This window comes from Palaemon carinicauda, chromosome 42, assembly GCF_036898095.1.
Source record: "Palaemon carinicauda isolate YSFRI2023 chromosome 42, ASM3689809v2, whole genome shotgun sequence".
In the NCBI taxonomy this organism is placed as follows: Eukaryota; Metazoa; Arthropoda; class Malacostraca; order Decapoda; family Palaemonidae; genus Palaemon; species Palaemon carinicauda.
The window spans coordinates 47,218,952-47,239,497 of NC_090766.1; the positions used below are offsets into that span (position 1 = coordinate 47,218,952).

At 42.4% G+C, this 20,546-nt stretch overlaps 1 protein-coding gene across 1 annotated transcript; it reads right to left on the minus strand.

Moving 5' to 3' along the window:
- Positions 1–1,662: 1,662 nt before the first annotated feature.
- Positions 1,663–19,293, minus strand: LOC137633349 (uncharacterized). The gene is made up of 2 exons (XM_068365600.1): positions 19,168–19,293; positions 1,663–3,921 (listed from the first exon to the last, which is right to left on the minus strand). Exon 2 carries the CDS (start codon positions 3,892–3,894, stop codon positions 2,245–2,247), a length of 1,650 nt encoding a protein of 549 aa, XP_068221701.1. The 5' UTR covers positions 3,895–3,921; positions 19,168–19,293; the 3' UTR covers positions 1,663–2,244.
- Between the last annotated feature and the right edge of the window lie 1,253 nt (positions 19,294–20,546).

Sequence of the window (20,546 nt, forward strand, 5' to 3'; positions counted from 1 at the left end):
GAGTCTTTTCGGCATCCGCTTGGGCATCGCCAAGACTAGTGCCAATGAATCCCTCTACAAATTCTTCCTCTTCTTCACAAACTCAACACACTGTACAGGAGGCTATTCCCAGCACTCGGAACAGTGGTAAGACTGCGAGCGGTCAAGCCCTCTGCAGAATCTACATGGCTGATCTGGATTAAAATCAGCTTTACTCATATACCAGCCACATTCTCGGACAAGTGCATGTCTTCCAAAGGAGTCAAAATCATCAATGGACAATCAAACAAACAAACAACCTGAAAAGATAAAGAAGAAAAGTGTAAATAAAGCCAAAGTAGGATGTGTGGATAATACGTTGGTACATCACAGCGGCCAAAATCAAAATGAAGGTAGCTACTCCTGTCAGGTGGGCTCACCATCCGACAGGCAACTACATTTACCCAATATAAAAACTCAAAGGCCGTTCCAGCTTCGCTGATGTTACACTTCTATCAAAGGTCAAAGGTTTGCATTACATGTAGGAAAGACTAAGAATCCTATTATGCTATTAAACAGATATCCTCCTCAAACATAAATTATGAAGGTAAGAGCTATTAAATAACTTAATACAACAAAATATGTAGAAGAGTTTTACTCATAAGATCTGCTGATGGACAATAACTACTGCCAGGCACCTTAGTGAAAAAGTCTGTCTAGGCTTGAAAATAATATAGGTTAGTCAAGAAACCCCCCCCCCCCCGGACACCTGAAAATACCAAATCTTAGGTAACGAATGTCTGAAAAAAAGGAGTATGTAAAGAATCGATTGAAATATTGTCAGCTACAATTAGACACCAATCTCTCTGATTCTAATGACTGCTCACACTCTATAAGAAGCTAAATTTCTAAGACAGTGTTTCCCCTTCTCTTTCCCTTAAAAAATCTAATGTAAACCTCAATATAAACCAACTTGGTAACTTCAATCTTTAGTTTTCTTTGTCAATCTATATACTTCAGCCAACTGCATTTTAATATTTAGTATCAGAAAGAAAAAACAAAGTGAACGGGGACTTGGATCCACTAGATGCCCATACACTGAACCCTTGGCACAAACAAAAGTAAGTTCACGCATAATTCATTTAAATGAATGAAATTTAATTTCTAAGGAGCCTTCCTCTGAAAAACTGCTTATATTAAACATTTAAATCCTCCTTCCCTAAATAAAATCAACATGGTTTAACTTACAAGTAACCATAACGAGTCAAGGTAACTACCATAACTAAACCATTACACAGACAAGGTTCTAATTCAAGCTCCTTAGCATTAGTCTATAGCAATGAGTTGATCCCCAAGAATTGAAGGGGGTGGATAAAACCTAAATCATTCTAGTTAATCTGATAAAACAATTACTATCTAACTGAATAAATCTTAGCCACACATCTAACATACTACATTTATCGTCTCATTCTCTAGAAAAAGACTTTTATTAGAGAAAATATTACCTTAAGGCTTAAGGTCACGACTCTTTTTTGGTAAACACACTGAATTCAAAACTTCTATCATTTGAGTTAAATCTTGGATCTTGCAAACAGCTATCATGATAAGTAAAATCATATGTCATAATATATGAACATAAAAAAGATACTAAATCAATATCATGGTAAACACATATAACGCACACAACTTGATAAAAAAAATTGAAAGCTTTCAATAAATATAATATACTTTCTTATAATGGGGTTATTTTGTATAAGATACCTTTACAAAGGAAATTTTAGCAACAACTTGCATGATGTATATACTGTAGTACAAAAAAGTTTATCAAGGGAAGTTCAACTTCCCAAGTCTTATTAAATAAACGTCCTTATGACAATATCAACTGACCTTAAGTTAGCAATATATACCATAGTAACGTTTAGTTTGGCAAGCCAATGGGAAAATTACATACTGTACATGGTATAAGTCAAATTTTTTTCTAATTTACACATCTATTATCCAGAGGAGAATTATGTACAAGGCCAAAGTCTCAATATTCTAGTTTTCAATTAAAATACAGTAAGTATATAATCTAACATCAGGAGTTCACAGTGGAATTATATACAAGGTCAAGTCAAAATTATTCTAATTTGAAATCATATCATAAATCAAACAAATTATCCTCAGGAGAATTATAGAGCCAGTTTGTTCCAATAACTCAAACTTACATATAATGTAAACTCAAACAAAAAAATCCAAGAAGAATTAGAGGAGAGCCTTAGTCCTAATTACTTTAATTTTCAATTATCAACTTAAATATCCACACTCTGCTGAGGAATTATTTACAAGAGTTAAATCCCAATTATTCTGAGCAATATAAGCATTCAACATGTATATTTGCTCATTTGTAACACTCCAGAATCCAAGGTCTCCTAAAACTCTAAGATTTGGACAATTATGTAAAATACGAAGAATTGATGCATATGTTAACATAAGTCTTATACATCCCAACGATGTTGACAGTGACAGCGGAAAGGTACATGGCAAGTTTCTTGGATCTCGCGCAATTGTTACTTTCTCAAGGCTTACCATACTACTACTTAAACTCTGCACAAATTCATCTGTTATTAATGGTGCTTCTTGAAAGTAAGATGGATCTACACAAAACAATTCCAGAGTTCTAAGTACTGGGCATTTTTCAAAAAAAATTTGCAAAAAACGAACATCTAGTTCGGCTACTTTATTAAGTTCTAGCGTGTTTAACTTCGAGAAAATAGTTTGCTCTAGTAAATCATCACCATTATCAACACAATAGCATTCCGAATGCAATACCAATTTTTCTAAATTAGGAAATACAGCACTCAGAGCATTAACTTTTTCAAACCCTACAATATCATCACGTTCATACAATTTGAACACTTTCACAGATGGCATGGAATCCATAGAATTTATATCCTCTATCAAATCTCCATTATACTTGTAAAATTCTATAACTTGCAAACATGTAAAATTACTTTGCATCTTCACTAGTCCCTGATCACGAAAGATAGGCAAATATCCATAATACCAACAGAAAGATGCATATCTTTTTACATTTGGAAAAAGCTTGCCTAAAGCTTCATTCACTTCATTATATTCATCTTCTCTAAAAGTATCTTTTTCCCACTCTTCAAACTCTGTCAACTTCATAGGACACAACTGGTTCATTGCATTCATGTATTTAATAGCAACTAACCTTGTGTCAACATTTCTAATTACCTGCAAGTCAGGCATAAACTGTATCATCTTTACAACATGGTCTATTACCTCAAGATTCCGTCTCCATAGAGGAAGGGCAATAGTTTTTAATTTTGGACAACCCATACTATTTTCAACAGCACCATACAAGTACATCAAGCAGGTAGCATGACCTACTCCAGGTCCTGTTTGAAAGCTTGTTGATATATCTAAATACTGGAGGTTATAACAATGGCTACCAACAGCTTTTACTATTTCAAAATCACGCAAATCTGGTAACTTCAGCGACACCAAACTCTCAGACCATGAATGGTTCTGAAATAGAGTTTGTGAAAGAATCAGTTCTGGTTGATCAATTTCAATAGGAACCATATAATCCAACATATCACAAATAAAATCTAATTCTTGAATCCATTCACCTCCAATAACTACCAAACAATCTCTTAAAATCTCCCAATACTGGCTTGATTTCATGTCTAAAATTTCACCAATAAACACCTTAAGCAATTCTTTTCTTGTACGCATAATTGTGTATTCAAGGACATATGCCCTTGCCATTTTCAAAAGTGAATCTCTTCTTTCAGCTATACTATTTTTTTCATCTCCATCACAATTTTTATGCTTTGAAATAGGTAGTTTAAGCAGAGACCATATGAAGTGTTTCCCATAGCACTTCAAGCATATTTCCACAAGTGTTGGAAGAGTTTTTCTACGTGGCATTTTCTTTCCTTGTTTCCATAAGGTTATCTGCAAACGTGGGTTAAACATTAGCAAATGATGAAGGAAAATATCTTAATCATGCAAGTGATATACCCAGGACAAGCAAACTCAAATCCAAATCTTAATATAGATTTATGTAATCTTGATGTAAACAAAAGCCAATAGCAAGAGAGAGTTTAAAAGTTGCCCTTTTCAATATTTCAAAGGTCATAACTCAAGTTCCACTTTCCTTTGAGCACTTCAAACGGATAGAAAATAAAATTAAACAGCACAAAAGGATTAACTAATTTCTTAGTCGCAGAAAACTGAAAAATGAAGCAATAATGTACTGATAGCACCTCTAACGGACATAACTCACTTCTACTAGTGGTATTCAAGGTTTCTTTGAAGATGATCTCCAAACCCTTTTATATAAAACTAAATTATCTTGAATGTAGACTTCCTTAGTGCCAGTAGGCAGGAAACTCCTCCAATTCCAATCTGTTCAAACAAACTTACTTAAAAAATGTAATTCCTTCACGTGTCTGGATGACTTTCAATTTAAAACGAGGTTACCAAGTGTGCCAGATCATTCAATATATTTTGCCCAGATGCAATTCACAATGGTAGGTCTCCATGGCTGAAACACAGCGAGTGGAGGCACACATAAGCATCATTGAATAGGAATGTTCTTTCTTCCTTTTTAGCGGGGTGCCTTTGTTCAATAGAAACTTTATTTCCACATCATTTGGCAAGAGTGATAATTGAAGCAATACTCCCTGTCTCATCTTGTGAACTCTTTCAGTTTCTTTCTGTGGGGTGTTTGAGGGTCCAATTTAAGAGTCCTATCAGAACTTTTACAGTATAGCTCATGGCTCTGATACAAGACTGACCATTCAGCATCAAAGCCTATAACATGGCAAATTTGGAAGCAATTTGTATTTTTCCTAACTACACAAACCTGAGGTTCTTTACGTAAGAGATAGCTTCAGCGCAAGCTGGAGTTCTGGCCATAAAATATTTGAGAGAGGTGGTAGCCAACCTACTGGCAGAAAGGAAGAGAGTTGAGGGGGATACTCCACTCTGGCCGTACACTTACTAGCTTAACCACTTTTGATTGCATGCAAGACTTACAGGAGGAAGGTGATGGCAGGACAAATACAATTTATGTAAAGAACTTCATCCTTATATAATTAGGAAAAATACTTCTAAATTTGTCACTTGTTCCGACACGAATACAAAACCTCGTCCTTTATGTAGGAGATTCACCTATAAGTAGATGGAAATCCATTAAACGGACTGAAAACTTACCTCAAGATTGCCACATCTGAGCTTTGGGAAGGAAGCATAGGATATGGGTCTTGACACCTCATGAGCCAGTTGGTTTGATATGACCAGAGAGGTTAACAGCCTGTGCAGTAATTGTCAGTGAGTAAAGAACCACTCTGTAACTTTATCTAGGTTTCTGTATAACCTCAGGTTTGACATCAAGCACATTGAAGCCTATGGAAACCAAATACCCCTTGCCAGGAAATTGGGGACGTGACGTTATGTGCATTTGTGTAAGAACCACGAAATATTCAGGCAACTTGCAATATGTGGCTTACCTGCAGTTGATGGGAGTCAGCTAGCAGGGCCTCGGATGCTGTACCCCAAGAGAGGGGAAGATGAAGAAAAGAAAAAGCCAGTCATTCCTTTATACTAATCTCAGACTAAAACTATAACATCTGCCTTTAACTGACTGCTAATTGTCCTGTAAGGAGTTAAGGAACCCAAACCACTTACTGAGCGGCCACCACAGGGCCTAGAAAGAACATATCTAGGGACCTGTGTGTCACGTCTTTCAGGTAGTGGGCAGTGAAGGTCGTCTGACACTTTCACACAATCGCTTGTATCACCTGCAACACAGAGATGTTCCTTTTGAACATCATGAACATGCTCACACCTACCGTCATGAGCTCCGGGTCGCCTCCCTTGGTGATGGATGGGGGGGGGGGGGAAGGGAGTGAGGGCACAGTTAATGACCTGCCCGATCCATGAGGAAATCAAGTTTCTTGTAACCTTCACCTTGCCTGTACTGACAAGCAGCCGATTGTTGTGTAGGCGAGTTCCTCTTGTACGCTTAAGGTAGCGCCTTAGTGCCCTCACAGGACATGGCAACAGTTGATCCGTGTCATCAGTTACCTCCCGTAAACTTGCAATACGGTAAGCGCTGAACCTAGATTGCACTACAGCCTGATTTTTAGTCTTAGCAATAAAATCCTGGATAATACTGAGTAACCTGCCCTTATCCCCTTGGATGGGCAATGTCATATAAGAGACCATCAACTCACTCGCTCTTTTTGTAGAGGCTAGGGCAAGAAGGAAAATAATTTTGATGATTAAGTCACGATTTCACACTCAATCAACAGTATATTAGGAACTCTCTTTAGGGAATAGAGAACTTTAACAAAGTTCTACGGAGGGGGTCACACTTTCGGCTCATGGCAAAACAATTCAATGTTCTATATGAGCATAGATAATTCTGCCTAAGAGGAAATATAAACTCTTTTCAGTCTACAGACCTGGCTTAAAGTTTTTCCTCTCAGAGATATAACACAAACTTGGCAATCGGGTATAGTGGCTCCTCGTAGAAAGACGCCCGCTCTACGACATTAACCACAGAAGATTGCTTACTTTGTCTGATAGACTGCAATAGAAGACCTCCCGATGAATCTAGACATCCTTTATGCCACTGGTCGTGAAAATCCTGAGTGAAGAGATGTTGGATAACCTGCAGGTGTGACATAGTAGGAATGCAACTGCCCTGTGGTATATCTTCATGTGTGGTTGACGTGGAAGGTTGTGCAATGTAAGTAACTCCCTCGGAACCTTGGTCAGCAGCAGAAGGTGTGGGTACCATAATGCATGTTGCCATAGCAGAGCTATTATCGCTGATAGGTTTTCCGACGATCTCGCTTTGATGAGAAGTTTCCGGATTAGGCAAAATGGGGGGGGACACAGACATCTATGTCATTCCATGGGTGTTGGAAGGTACAGTACGGTCCCAAATTATGCGATTCCTCATTTATGCGGTCGCTAGTTTTCAAAAATAAATTTTCTGTATCTACAAAGCTATTCAAAGTCTGCGAGTCAAACACTACAAAATGTATCAAGTCTATTGTCTTTTTAAATATAATGGTAGCCCTACATACGGTGCCTGATGATAAACATTACCAAACAATATTTACCTTACATTTTATTAACAAGTTCATAATAAAAGGGACTTTGACAAAGGAAAAACCAATTTCTGGGCGAGGGACCTGTGTCGCAAAGGGAAATGCTCTTTATAGCACCATTTCTAAAGTATAAATACTGCTAAATATACCAGAGAAAAAAGTTGCATGGAATGCCAGGAATAAACCCAGCTCGCTCACTCTAATAGTGTCGGTACAGTAACTGGGGCGTGTTCGAACCACTACCAGAGTTCCCTTACCAATTAGTCCTCTCCTTGAGAGAGAGAGAGAGAGAGAGAGAGAGAGAGAGAGAGAGAGAGAGAGGAGAGAGAGGAGAGAGAGAGAGAGAGAGAGAGAGAGAGAGAGAGAGAGATATTGATTTGATGACATAAAAAGTCAAATCAATCTGTGTGTGTGTAAGAAGTAAAATTCTAGTTCACATAAGGCAACCTAAGTTTAAGACCAGAAACAAAAACACGGCATTCGATTACAACAGCTGATATACTCTCTCTCTCTCTCTCTCTCTCTCTCTCTCTCTCTCTCTCTCTCTCTCTCTCTCTCTCTCTCTCTCTCTCTCTATGGTGTTATACAATACTTACATACATATAGGTGAAGAAACCAAAATCGGTTTTCTTAAAATGTGTCGATTAAATACGAAACAAAAAAATTATTCCGTATATAAATCCATTTCAATTGTACCTTCAAATATGGCATCTGATTTCCTCAGCAAACCACTATTTTTTAGGAAACATCATTTTATTCTAGAAAATTGCTACTGATTAAATAATCAATTGTGCTTTCCTATACAGCAGGGGAACCCTACTCTCTACAGAACCTCCACAGTCATTTCATGTTCGTTTGAAAGCATTCAACATTTCACATCGCATATTGCTCATTTGTCAAGTCCACATGCAAACTGCCTAATTTATTCCAAACCCTACAAAACACCATATTAAATCTCATAATAAAGCTACAGTATAACATCAATGAAATACTGTACTGTTCAGCCAACTACATCTGAACCATTCAATATACCTAAACTAACAGTTAATACCTGTAAATTAAGTAGTTATTACAACATAATTTAATAATAAATGGAAATTAAAACAATACATACAGTACAATACTGTACATATACTTCATATACAGTCCCATATGTACTGTACTATTATAGTTACCCCTATTATAGACTACAGCTACATTTTCTGTTGTCTGAACCCATTTTCTTCATTCTCTTTGCCAGACTGGCAAATCTCTCTCCTTAAAATGAAACATTTTTCGTAAAGTGAGTCATAAAAATATTCGCATCTCGTTTCACAGCTCAAAAATTTCGTAAGCAGAGTTTCGTGAAGAGAGGTATGACTGTATTTCAAACTCAATTCTTGATTTAATAGGGAGCCAGTGTAAATTAATTAGTATAGGAATGACCCTTTCTTGGGGTGGGACACCTTTTATCAGTCTTGCTCCTCTGTTTTTTGTTTTGTAATTTCTTAAGCTGCACTTTAATTTTGGTATATTGTAGTAGATGGAGTTGCAGTAGTCAATCCTGGTAATAACAGTTTTTCATCAGTTTCTTTACAGAATGTTCATCTAGGTACTTATTTACAAAAGCAATGTTTCTAAGATGATAACCAGAAGTATTTACAACATTATTTATTTCGGAATAAATTTACCAAATGAAATGTTAAGGATTGTGTTGAAGAAAAGCTGAAACTCCAGCAGACGCAAAAAGCGAAGTTGGCAAAAGCTAACAAAAATCACAAATTTTTAAGTAATTTGTATTTTTCCTAACATACTTACCTAGAACTACCTTCTTATGAGTTACTGGTTAACTCTACCTAACCGACCAGCTTTTTGTATAATTTACCCTCTTCCCGTTTTCAACGGGGTCAACCTCTGGCAGTGTGGTACGTGCCGAGGCGACCCGGGGTCGGGAAGCGTGCTAGCTCAGGTCGAATCGCCAGTAAGTTTCGTTGGAATAGGTATTACTCGATCCTGCAGGTTCTCGGGGAAGGATGGGTGGGCCATAACCCAAAGGTAGTTCTAGGTAAGTATGTTAGGAAAAATACAAATTACTTAAAAATTTGTGATTTGTTCAAACACGGTTACTTACCTAGAACTACCTTCTTAGGAGACTTACACTTTAGGAGGTGGGAGTGTCCTGCAGGGATCAGGATTCGACGGGGAGGCACGCGAGAGAGGGAACCTTTAAGGAGGTCTTGGATCCACGACCACTAAAAAACTGCACGAAAAGTAGGGGAAAACTATCCAAAAAACTCACTTAGTGTCTAAATGGCTTACCTTTTCAAAACCAACTCCGATACATGTCCTCTTGAAGGATGTTCCTTTCAGTGATGAAGGTCTTCTCAACATCTTCCTGGCCAGGACGATCAGGGGAAGGAAGGAAAAGAGGGGGGGGTAAGGTTAAGGAAGGAACTAGTGTCTCTTGGCATTAACACCCCCGGTTGCCCTGGAGCTATGACCTTAGATCTCTTGAAGGGCCGAAACGATTGGGCCAATGGAAAACTTGTCCAAGGATTTTCTTGTACAATCTTTGAGATAGTGTTCCGTGAAGGTGGACTGTCTAGACCAGGTCCCAGCCTTCAGGATCTTACCCACAGCCATGTTTTTCTCGAAAGCCAGAGATGTGCTCAGAGCTCTAATATCATGAGGCCTTGGTTTTCCTGGGAGAGGAGTCCCAGAAGCCTCGTAGGCCCTCCTTATCACCTGTCGCAGCCAGAAAGAGATAGAATTCTTCGAGACCGGTTTCTTTACCCGGCCTGTTGAGATGAATAAATTTTTCATCTGAGGGCGGTATTTTGCAGTCCTCTCCAGGTACTTTCTTACTGTTCTCACGGGATATAAGAGTAGATCCTTCGGGTTGTCGGAGCGAGGGATGGCTGGGACCGAAAAACCGTCAAACCGAAGATCCCAAAACGCTGGGTTCTGCGTCTTCGCCACAAAACTAGGGACGAACCTAAAGACAACTTCCCTCCACCCTTTGGAGTGTGAGACCTCGTAAGAGAGGCCGTGTAACTCGCTAACTCTCTTCGCCAAGGCCAGGGCTAAAAGAAAAGCTGTTTTAAGGGTGAGTTCTCTGTCTAGTACGTCCCTGAGAGGTTCGAAGGGCAGCTCTGACAGAACTTTGAGAACTCTGGCTAGGTCCCACTGCGGAACCCGTACCTCCTGGGGGGGACATGATTGCTCAAAACTGCGGACGAGCATAGAGATGTGCCTTGAGGCTCCCAAGTCAATGCCCCTAAGGAGGAAGACTTGACCTAGGGCTGCTCGAACTCCTTTGATGGCCGGAATGGACGAACCCACGTTGTCTCTCAGGTACACCAGAAAGTCTGCAATGTCCTGGATCGACACCCCTAAGGGCCTGATGTTTTTGGATGCACACCACTTCAGGAAGACTGCCCACTTTGCCTGGTAGACTACCGCCGAGGAACCCCGTAGATAACCCGACATCCTTGCCGCGGTTCTTGATGAGTATCCTTCTTTCTTCAGGAGCTTCTCGATAACCTCCACGTGTGAAGGCGGAGGGATTGAGGGTTTTCGTGCCACCTGTGAAAGTGAGGTTGACGCAGGAGGTCTGGCCTGTCCGGAAGCGGCCAAGGAGGACGAAGAGCTAATTCCTTCAGGTCTGCAAACCAGTCTCTCTCCGGCCACCAGGGCGCTACTAAAGTCATCAACAGGTTGGACGACACTCTCACTCTGTTCAACACTTGCCTGATCAAACTGAAGGGAGGGAAGGCGTACACATCGAGACCATCCCAGGGATGTTGGAAGGCGTCCTCGAACGCTGCTGACGGGTCTGGGATTGGAGAACAGAACACGGGGAGTTGGGCGTTCAGACGTGTGGCGAATAAGTCTATCACTGGGGAGCCCCACAGTAGGATGACTGCTCGAGCTACCTCCGGGTGTAGGGTCCACTCCGAACCTATCACTTGACCCGCCCTGATGAGGCTGTCAACCATCACGTTCCTCTTTCCTGGAATGAACCTTGCCGTCACTTCTATCCCTTCTTCTGTAGCCCACTCTAACAGTTCCATGGCTAGGGCGCATAGGACCTTTGACTGTTTCTTTACATACATACTGTGGCGTTGTCGCACATTAACGCCTCAGTATTCCCTCGCAGGAAGTGTACGAACTGTCGACACGCCCTCAGAACCGTTATCATCTCCAGGGTGTTTATATGGAGAGATGCCTCCTCGCTGGACCACTACCCTTTTGTCGATTTTCCTAGCAGGTGTGCTCCCCAACCCTCCTTCGATGCGTCCGTGAACAACAGCATCTCCGGGGGGTCGGAGGCGAAGGGCATTCCCTTCTCTTGTATTCGACCTGATGTTCCACCAAAGAAGGGTCTCTCTCGTCTTCGGGAGGACTGGGACTATTTTGTGGGGCTCCTTGCCTTGGGTCCACGACTCCTTCAGATTCCACTGTACCGGGCGGAGCCTGAGTCTCTCTTGCGGTACTAATTTTTCCAGCGAAACCAGATGACCTAGTAACTTCTGTCAGTCCTTGGCCCTCCTGGGTTGTCCCGTCAGGAAGGGTTGAAGGATACGTTCTAGGTTGGCTAACCTCTCCTCTGAGGGGAAGGCCCTTACTAACTGGGTGTCCAGGACCATCCCCAGGTAAGTCATCCTGGTGCTGGGGACTAGTTGGGACTTCCCTAGGTTGACCGTGATCCCTAACACCTTGCAGAGGTCGAGCAACATAACGCCTTGCTCCTTCAGTTGTTCCCTTGAGGCAGAAAGAAGCAACCAGTCATCCAGGTACCTGAGTAGACGTATGCCTTTGTCGTGTGCCCATGCCGAGATCGCGGCGAACACTCTCGTGAACACTTGCGGGGCCGTCGAGAGGCCGAAGCACAGGGTTTTGAACTGCAGGACACTGGACTCCCACTTGATTCTGAGGAACTTCCTGCTGGAGGGGTGCATGGGGATTTGAAAATAGGCATCCTTGAGGTCGAGAGACATGAGGAAATCCCCCTCCCTCAAGGCTGCTAGCACTGTCTTGGGGGTATCCATCTTGAAGTCCGTCTTTGAGACGAACTTGTTGAGGGCTGAGAGATCTATGACTGGCCTCCACCCTCCTGTCGATTTCTCCACAAGGAAGAGCCTGCTGAAGAAACCCGGGCTGGGGTTCTCCACTATCTCCAAAGCTCCCTTGTCGATCATGGACGCTACTTCCTCTTGTAGCGCCGACCTCTTCAAGGGGTCTTTTGGAACCAGCCACTCGGCCCGATGAGCTGGGATGAGAGGGGGAGGTTCTTCTAGGAAAGGGAGTCTGTAGCCCTCCTTCAGGACCGTCACCGTCCAGGGATCCGCACCGAGATCCCGCCATGCTTGCCAAAAATGTCTGAGGCATCCCTCTACTAGGGGCTCCTGAGGGAGTAGGGGGCCTCTCTTCCTACCTTCTTCTGGAGGAGCGGCCAGATCTACCTCTCCTAGCATTACCGTAGGAGGCTCTGTAGGCTGACTGAGGGCCTGCGGTGGCCCTGAGGGTGGGCTGCTGCGAGGCTTGAAGCCAAGGGGCTGAAGGTGGTTCTCTTCGGGGTAGCAAGGGTGTGGCCTGTGAGGAGTGAGGGACGTCCGTTGAGGCTCTCCTAAACGTGGCCTTCCTCATAGGGGGGCCCTAGGATCCGCTTCTCTCACTTTCCTCACTTTCTCCATTGTATTTTCCACCAATTGATAGGGAAAATGTCATTCCCCCACACGGAGGAATTCCTCAGCCTCCTTGCTTCTCTGTCCGGCAACTTCCGCACCAGTTTGCTCAGTACTGTATCCCTTTTCCTCAGGACCCAGTTCGAAGCCACCGACAGACTGGGATGATAAAAACTTAAAGGCCTTGCCTCCAGAGCTAACAAGATCCCTCAGCATGGCCTGATTTTCTGGGAGGGAGAGGTCGTGGGATGCCTGAAACCCCACCAAAGCGCAAGACCACCAATCTAACCAGGAGGACACGTAGACCAGGTCCTGTGCCATGTCCTCCATCATAGAGGCTTCTGACGGGGAAAAGCACACGGGGGCAGTGGAGGCCCTGTCTTCCGAGGCTCCCTGGTTCAGCGCAGTCACCGCTGCTTCTACCGCAAGGGGACCACCGCGATGCCCTTCGGGAACGTAAAAACGCTTCTGGGATTTCAGGCCTGGAAGAATCTTGGAGGAACTCTGGCTTCTGGGGGCCTCTGCTAGTCCTGCTAAGTATTCATCTATCTGCTCCATCCCCAACTTCACGTCTTGAGCGAGAGGGAGAGACAAAGATGGCTTTTGTTGTAACGGACTATCGATCATCCTGGAAAGTCCGGATAGTACGGCCTTTGCAGCTGAGGGCTTGGGTTCATCTAAACGGTGATGCCTCTGAATTAGGGCCAGAACCTTACGGTAGGAGGAGATGTCGTCAGTCGAGCACTCCCCTCTTTCAACCAGGTCTTCCGTCACCAGTTCCTCCGTACGGGGGTACGCCGTGACGGTGGGAAAAGCAACGCCCTCCGAGCCTGCCAGTGGTATGGGCTGCCCCGTGGGGACGAAGGCATCCGTCATGGGAGCACCAACGCCCTCCGAGCCTGCCAGTGGTATGGGCTGCCCCGTGGAGACGAAGGCATCCGTCATGGGAGTACCTTGTTCCACGAGGGGCTCCGTGGATGGGGGATCCATGCGGACCGACGGGCGCCCTTGGTGCTTAAAGAAGGCCTCCAAGGTGCCCGTGGTCGATGCTAAGCCTTCCTTCATACTCCTTATATCCTTCCTAAGGGAAGAAGGGGCGGAGGCTACCGTTGGGTTAAACACTACACGGGGGTCCCGGTTCGAGCCCTCTTGCCGGGCGCCTGGTCCGAAGGAGGAGATATGAGGGTGACACACAGAAGGCGAGGCTCTAGGGAGCCACCCGGAAGCAGCCGCGGCTGTGGAAAACCTAAACAGCTCGCTCCGGGGCACTGTGACATTCACCCAGTCCTTGGACTTACTCCTCTTCGCTTTTTTCTTAGAGGACTTCGACCTTTTCTTACCATGCCTCGAGCGGGAACGAGACTTCTTCTTGCGGGATTTCTCCCTCTTCCTCTTGCTAAGGTTCCTGTCCTCGTCCTCTGATGACGAAGAAGAAGAGGAGTCCGATGACGACGACGATGACGAGGATGAGGACGGAGCTCTCCGACCGGCCGACACGTCCAAGACTGCGGGGGGAAATTCACGTAGTTTCTCAGGTGTGGGCGGTTGCAGAAACACGGGGGGTAGCGTAGCCGAGGGAGCCGGAGGGGACCGCGCGAGCCCTTTACAGAGCCATTGCTCCACATCCTCTTCTCCTCTAACGGGAGACCTGAAGGGAGTCCTAGGGGCCACCCACGTGGTGGGGTCCGAAGACGACGAACTACCTTTTTCCGTGTCTCCCGCGGCGGTTGACGCACCTGAAACACGCCACGAGGCAGGGGAAGTATCGGCACTCGGCCTACCCCACATAGGATCTTCCGAGGAGACGGGACCTGCGGGCACCAGGCCCTCGCCTCCTACCCACACTTCCGCACTACACTCAGGCCCCACACATGCCTGCCCCACACTGGACACTTCCCCCACAGGAATATCAGACTCTTGGGGAAGGGCAATGGGCCTCTTCCCCGCAACGGATTTACCTCGTCCCCTACGCTGGGTAGGGGAAGAAGGACGGGCGCTACGGTCTGCCGAGGCGTCTGGCGAACCCACAGGCGAAGATATGCTGGAGTCCTTAGGCGACTTCTTAGCTGCCTTCTTCTTCATCGTCACGAAGAGCACCCACTGGATCTCAGTCCAATTAGTACACTCCGGCCACGTAGAGGTAGGGGAACACGCTTTCCCCCTACAAGTGGAGCACAAGGAGTGGGGATCAACCTCAGGCTTGGAAAGGAAAGCCCCGCAAGACTTCCCAGCCACAGGCCCAAGGCAACGACGAGGATGCTCCATAACGCAAAGCTAACACACCAAGAGACACAAGGATGTAAAGGGAAAGTGAAATGGAAACACGTGGGTAACACGCGGTAAGCACAAAGGATCGGGGGACACAAAAGGGTCGCACAAGGTAAGAGAGAGCGCGGCGAGATGTTTATCACGTCGCGACCAGAAACTTACTGACGATTCGACCTGAGCTAGCACGCTGCCCGACCCCGGGTCGCCTCAGGGCACGTACCACACTGCCAGAGGTTGACCCCGTAGAAAACGGGAAGAGGGTAAACTATACAAAAAGCTGGTCGGTTAGGTAGAGTTAACCAGTAACTCCTAAGAAGGTAGTTCTAGGTAAGTAACCGTGTTGGAACAATTAAGCATTCAGTAGAAATGTGCCATTAAAATCATTACAATTTACTTCTGTTGACAGTAGCAGTCCATTACAAACATATTACATAAAACCTGTATGATTAGACATACGAATATAAAGCAACTGTAGAGTAATTAATATTTAACTTTATTTCAAATTCTTCCTTGTATTAATTTTCTTTTTATTTTACATCAAAATTTGCAAAGAGGATACACCATAGTACATCAATTGCTTTCTTACCCAAACTAATGGGCATTGTGGTAACATCCCTGACTGGTGAATGCCAGACTGGGGTTCAAGTCCCACTAAAACTTTTCTTCGGTTGCCGTGACCTTACCATCCTTGGGAGCTAAGGATAAGGGGGGGGGGGAGCCTATAGGTCTATCTGCCGAGTCATCAGCAGCCATGGGATCAATGCCTTAAACGAGTTCTAGTTAGAGGTGTGCCTCCAACTTCTTAATGGTCCAATTGTATTTTCTTTTGTCTCTCTCAAAGTCAGAGAGACTACTGTACTCTTGACACCTCTTTCTTGGTTCTGCCTGTGCTAAGGGAGTAGCCGACTCTCAAACCTGAAATGTAGAGTCTAGATAGCACCGCAGAGTCATCAAAGGTAAAAAAAAAACCTCCTTGATTACTACCCGATGCTTCATGAAGAATGGGGACGAGAGAAAGTCTCGAACCCAAGTCTCTAGATGATGGATTAAGGGATTGGTCACAAATTCATGCACAAAACTAAGTGAACTTCAAGGATAAATAAAAGACTCCATACCACTTGACAACTCTCTTCACAATAACCTAATGCTAACAAAATGATAGTCTTGAGAGTTAGAACTCTGTCTGATGACCTTCTCAAAGCCTCATACGTGGTACATGTAAGACTTGAGAACACTGGCCCCTTCCCACTCTGGGCGCCTGAAGTTCAAGGGTAAGAAAGACTGATCAAATCTCTTCACAAGTATTGATACCTTCTACGAGGAGTAGAGGTTACTGCTCTTCAGTTGGAAGACAAAGCTCAAGGCTGAGCACTAGCTTTCAACAGTTTTGACCAAGAAAGATTTCTTGGCGAATGTAGAGAATTCATAGTTTGCTAAAACTACAAATAAAATTATGAAAATGTGAAAAGGGAAAAGAAAGTTTTTTTATTTTATTTGTAATTGTTTATTTTTTATGATCTAATTTCATGAAATTGATTCTGAATGTATAATTTTCTAAATGTAACAGAAAAATACGTTGTTAGAAGTTTGAGCCACAGGTAGGAAGTCAGTTGAGATCACGAGCTCACAGAAGCAACTCCAAGAGAGTCACTCTTGTAAATTGATTACCATTGTTTGCTGTCGTTGACTGTTTTAATAAGTTACTGTGTATTTTGCAACCTTCTACTGCCACTACCAGTATTTGTAAGTGTTCTGTACTTTTAAGAATAAAGTTGTCTCAAGTTCAGCATCTTTGTGTCTCTGTTGGAAGCTAAAAAGGGACTAGCGTGGGTAAGTAATTGAACACCATAACTGTTTTCCCAGTATCTGGATAATTGTTAGCCTACCTACCAACTCAGAACCTGAAACTATGGGGAATTGAAAACTGTACAATGATTCTGCTTTAAAAAATGAATAATATTCACTAGTGATCAACAGGAATTCACTACAGCGAAGATCAACGAATAAGTCTGCAATCAGTGTTAAAGCTGCTAACAAATCGAGATATCCCTCGGCTTGTGGCCATTTACGATCAACCAGGTTCATATCCGAGACCCAGCACAACCAGAACTTGGTAGATCAGCCATAGAATGAGACAAAAAGGGAAGGCATACGCTTCCAAGAGTGTATCTAGCTAACAATTAAGAACGGATGTGAATCTGCTTGTCGACTTGAAAAGAGGTAGGGAAACTATGCGTTCATATTTGTTAGTGTAAGCCACTACGGTAGTGATGTTCCGAATCAACACTACAGTGCTTCCTTAAACAATTTTGGAATGCATGCATCTCCAGAATGTTGACACATATGTACTGTTTTTCTTATGCTGACCACAAACCTGAAACGACAAGGTGCCAGACACTACTGGTGAGGTTTTTCTCGTCCAGCCACCTGCTAAGATTAGCCCATACCTCTACTCCTATTTGAACAGGATAGAATGGGACTATTCTGGAAGCTGACAAGTGATTCTCAATACCTATTGAAGGGATCTCTGATGAAGAAACCCATCACTCACTTGAGGAACAACTTCCCTAATGAAGAAGGGTGGCCGAGAAGGCTTGCCAACATCGAACTGGAGGTACATTTGGGAAAGAACGGCTGTGCTGTATTACCACAGAGTTTGCTGATGCAATTGGCTGAAAGAAAGACAGAATATATCAAAAGATGTATTCTGTATGGGAAAGACTAGAACTGCCATCAATGTAAACACTGAGTGAACACCTGAAGAATAGTGCTACAGAATCTGGAACTGGTACAACCCTCTATCAAGGAAGAAGCGAAGATACTGTACTTGCAATAGAACTGATGAATGGGAACTTGGAAATACGCATTCTTCAGATTCACTCAAAGCAAGTCGTCTCCTTCATGGGAGGAACTCATAATAGTGCATTCAATTCCATTCTTAACCATATTGTTGTACAAGCTGATTAAAATGAAGTTGTGGGAATAAATTAGCAAAAAATCACAAATTACATGTATTCCCTATTTCCATCAATCACACATCTAATTTTCCATGATTAATTGGATAATCTAACAACACACTAGATGTGTTATCCTCTGAAAACCATTGAACGCAGAATAAAGTGAAAAGGGGCTTGATATAACCACTCTCCCTCAATACAAATACAGTAATCTTTAATTTTTAACTTCCTCTGAAGTAAAGAACTTACTCTTTCTAAGAAACTATATTGCAAAAGAAAAAAATGGTCCTTGGCTTCTGTTTTTAATCACATAAACATGCAAATACACTGGGCCATTACCTTTCATAAGGTAAACTCCTTATTGGAAAAGGTAAACACAAAACCTTTCATTGATGATTAAACTTGAATGTCCTTGTAAACTTGGCTTCATCAATTCAGGTACACTTCAACGGAAGCTAAGATATCTCACAACTGTACATCAGTTTGCCAATTGGGTTAGTGTAAAAATCCCTAAAACTCATGATAAAAACTCACCAAAACATCCCAAAAATCCACATTTTCACAAATATATTTTCTTCTGGTCACGCAGGGTTTAGTAATATAGAAATTATTCATTATACTGCATATAAGTGCAAGCAAATTAATTGAAACAATATAAAGGTTTACTCATCTTTGTTTCTTCTTCATAGAAATTGGTAAAGAATATCCACATCAGACATCCAAAATCCCCAAATCTAAGGATAAATCCTCATATCTGACAACTGTACATTGTGGCAAGTAATCTGTACTAAACACAAGAAACTACTGGCAATACTGCCTGTAAAACAAAGGACCTCAGCTTATAAACACATGATCAAAAGTATTTTCTTTAATATCACAGTGCTGTATGGAAAAATATTTTTATTTACTTAGTAGCCCTTCATAAAAACTAATCAAAAGTACTTTTGATCACTGTTTTCACAGCAGCATTGCCAACAGTTTCTCTTTTGCTTAAAAACAGCATTAAATGCTATAATGTACAACCGTCACAAATTTCCTTGGCATGCCCTGAAGTGAACTGGAATTAATGAAGTCAACTGTACACGTAAATCACAGACAGCATTTGTTATTTTCTAGAAAAAAAAAATTAAAAATACCAAGCATCTCTTTTATAGACATGGTCAATAAAATGTTTCTAATACATACCTTAATTTTAAATAGTCTGATTCTCGCTAGTGCACGGCAAGCTTCAAATCAAATACTACTCAACTGCCAGAGATCTCCAGAATTCATGAAGAACCACAAACTTTTCTTACGTAAGATAATTCATTCCTGAAAAGATCGTCAGACTTTAGTGATTTAATTCTCCTACTAAATAAAAAAGAAAAAGCCAAGTGTGGTGAAGTTGGCTTCATTAATTCCAATATACTTCACTGAAAGCTAAGACATCTGATAGCTGTACACTGTAGCAAGTAAGGCTGTGTTTAACAAAAGAGGAACTGTTGGCAATGGCTCCTGTAAAATAAAGTGCCTAACATTGTAAACACGTGATCAAAAGCATTTTTATTCATATTACAGAGTTCTATAAAGAAAAAATATTTATTTGCTTTATAGCACTTTGTAAAACTAATTACAATACTTTTCATTGCGTGTTACACCTGGTACTTTTTCAAAGGCAGTTGCCAACAGTTTTTCTTTTTCTAAATACAGCATTACCTGCTACAATGTACAACTATTAGACATTTTCCTTAGCTTCCCCTGAAGTGAACCAGAATTAATAAAGCAAACAGCACAAAGAGTACACTTTACTGTACTTAAAAAAGAAAAAAAAAAAATTGAGACTTGGCTATCATTGTTTATCAGTCACTTGTAAACAACATAGTTATGTTAAAATATAAATCAACGATAAGACACTAATCACTTCAATTTAAAGGAATTAACAGTTAAATTCCATAAATTTGTTACCTTTACAACCATATAGCTTCTGAAGCTTAACAGATTCCATTGATGTACAGTATTCCACAAATAACAATCTAACAGACCTAAAATCAAAAATTTTAAGTAATTTTTATTTTTCCTAACATACTTACCGAGAATTACTTTCTTAGGAGAGTCACTTGGTGACCTCTTTCTCGACCAAGATTTTTGGCGCCGATATCCCTTACCCCGTTCTCCATACAGGCCTACCCCCGCCGCCACAGAATGCGCCCCGAGGGCAGGATTAGGGCAGGTCACTGCCTCTCTGGGCCATTCTCCTCATTCAGTTCGTCGTATAGCCCAACTTGGCAATGGAAGGATGGCACTCGGGGACGGAAGGGAGGGCCATTACCCGAAAGTAATTCTCGGTAAGTATGTTAGGAAAAATAAAAATTACTTAAAATTTTTGATTTGTTCCAACACAAATACTTACAGAGAATTACTTTCTTAGGAGACTTATACTTTAGGAGGCGGGAGTGCTATTCTGACACTTGACTAGGCACGTAAGGCCTAGAGGGCTATGGAATGCGGGGGCCTATCAGAGTACGGGAGTGAGGGTAACTGCGCCACCTTACGCTATTACCTAAGATTTTACCTCTTAAAAATTC

What these genes read in the sequence shown, in the direction of transcription:
- LOC137633349 (XM_068365600.1), bottom strand. Translation starts at nt 3,894, where the DNA reads ATGCCACGTAGAAAAACTCTTCCAACACTTGTGGAAATATGCTTGAAG.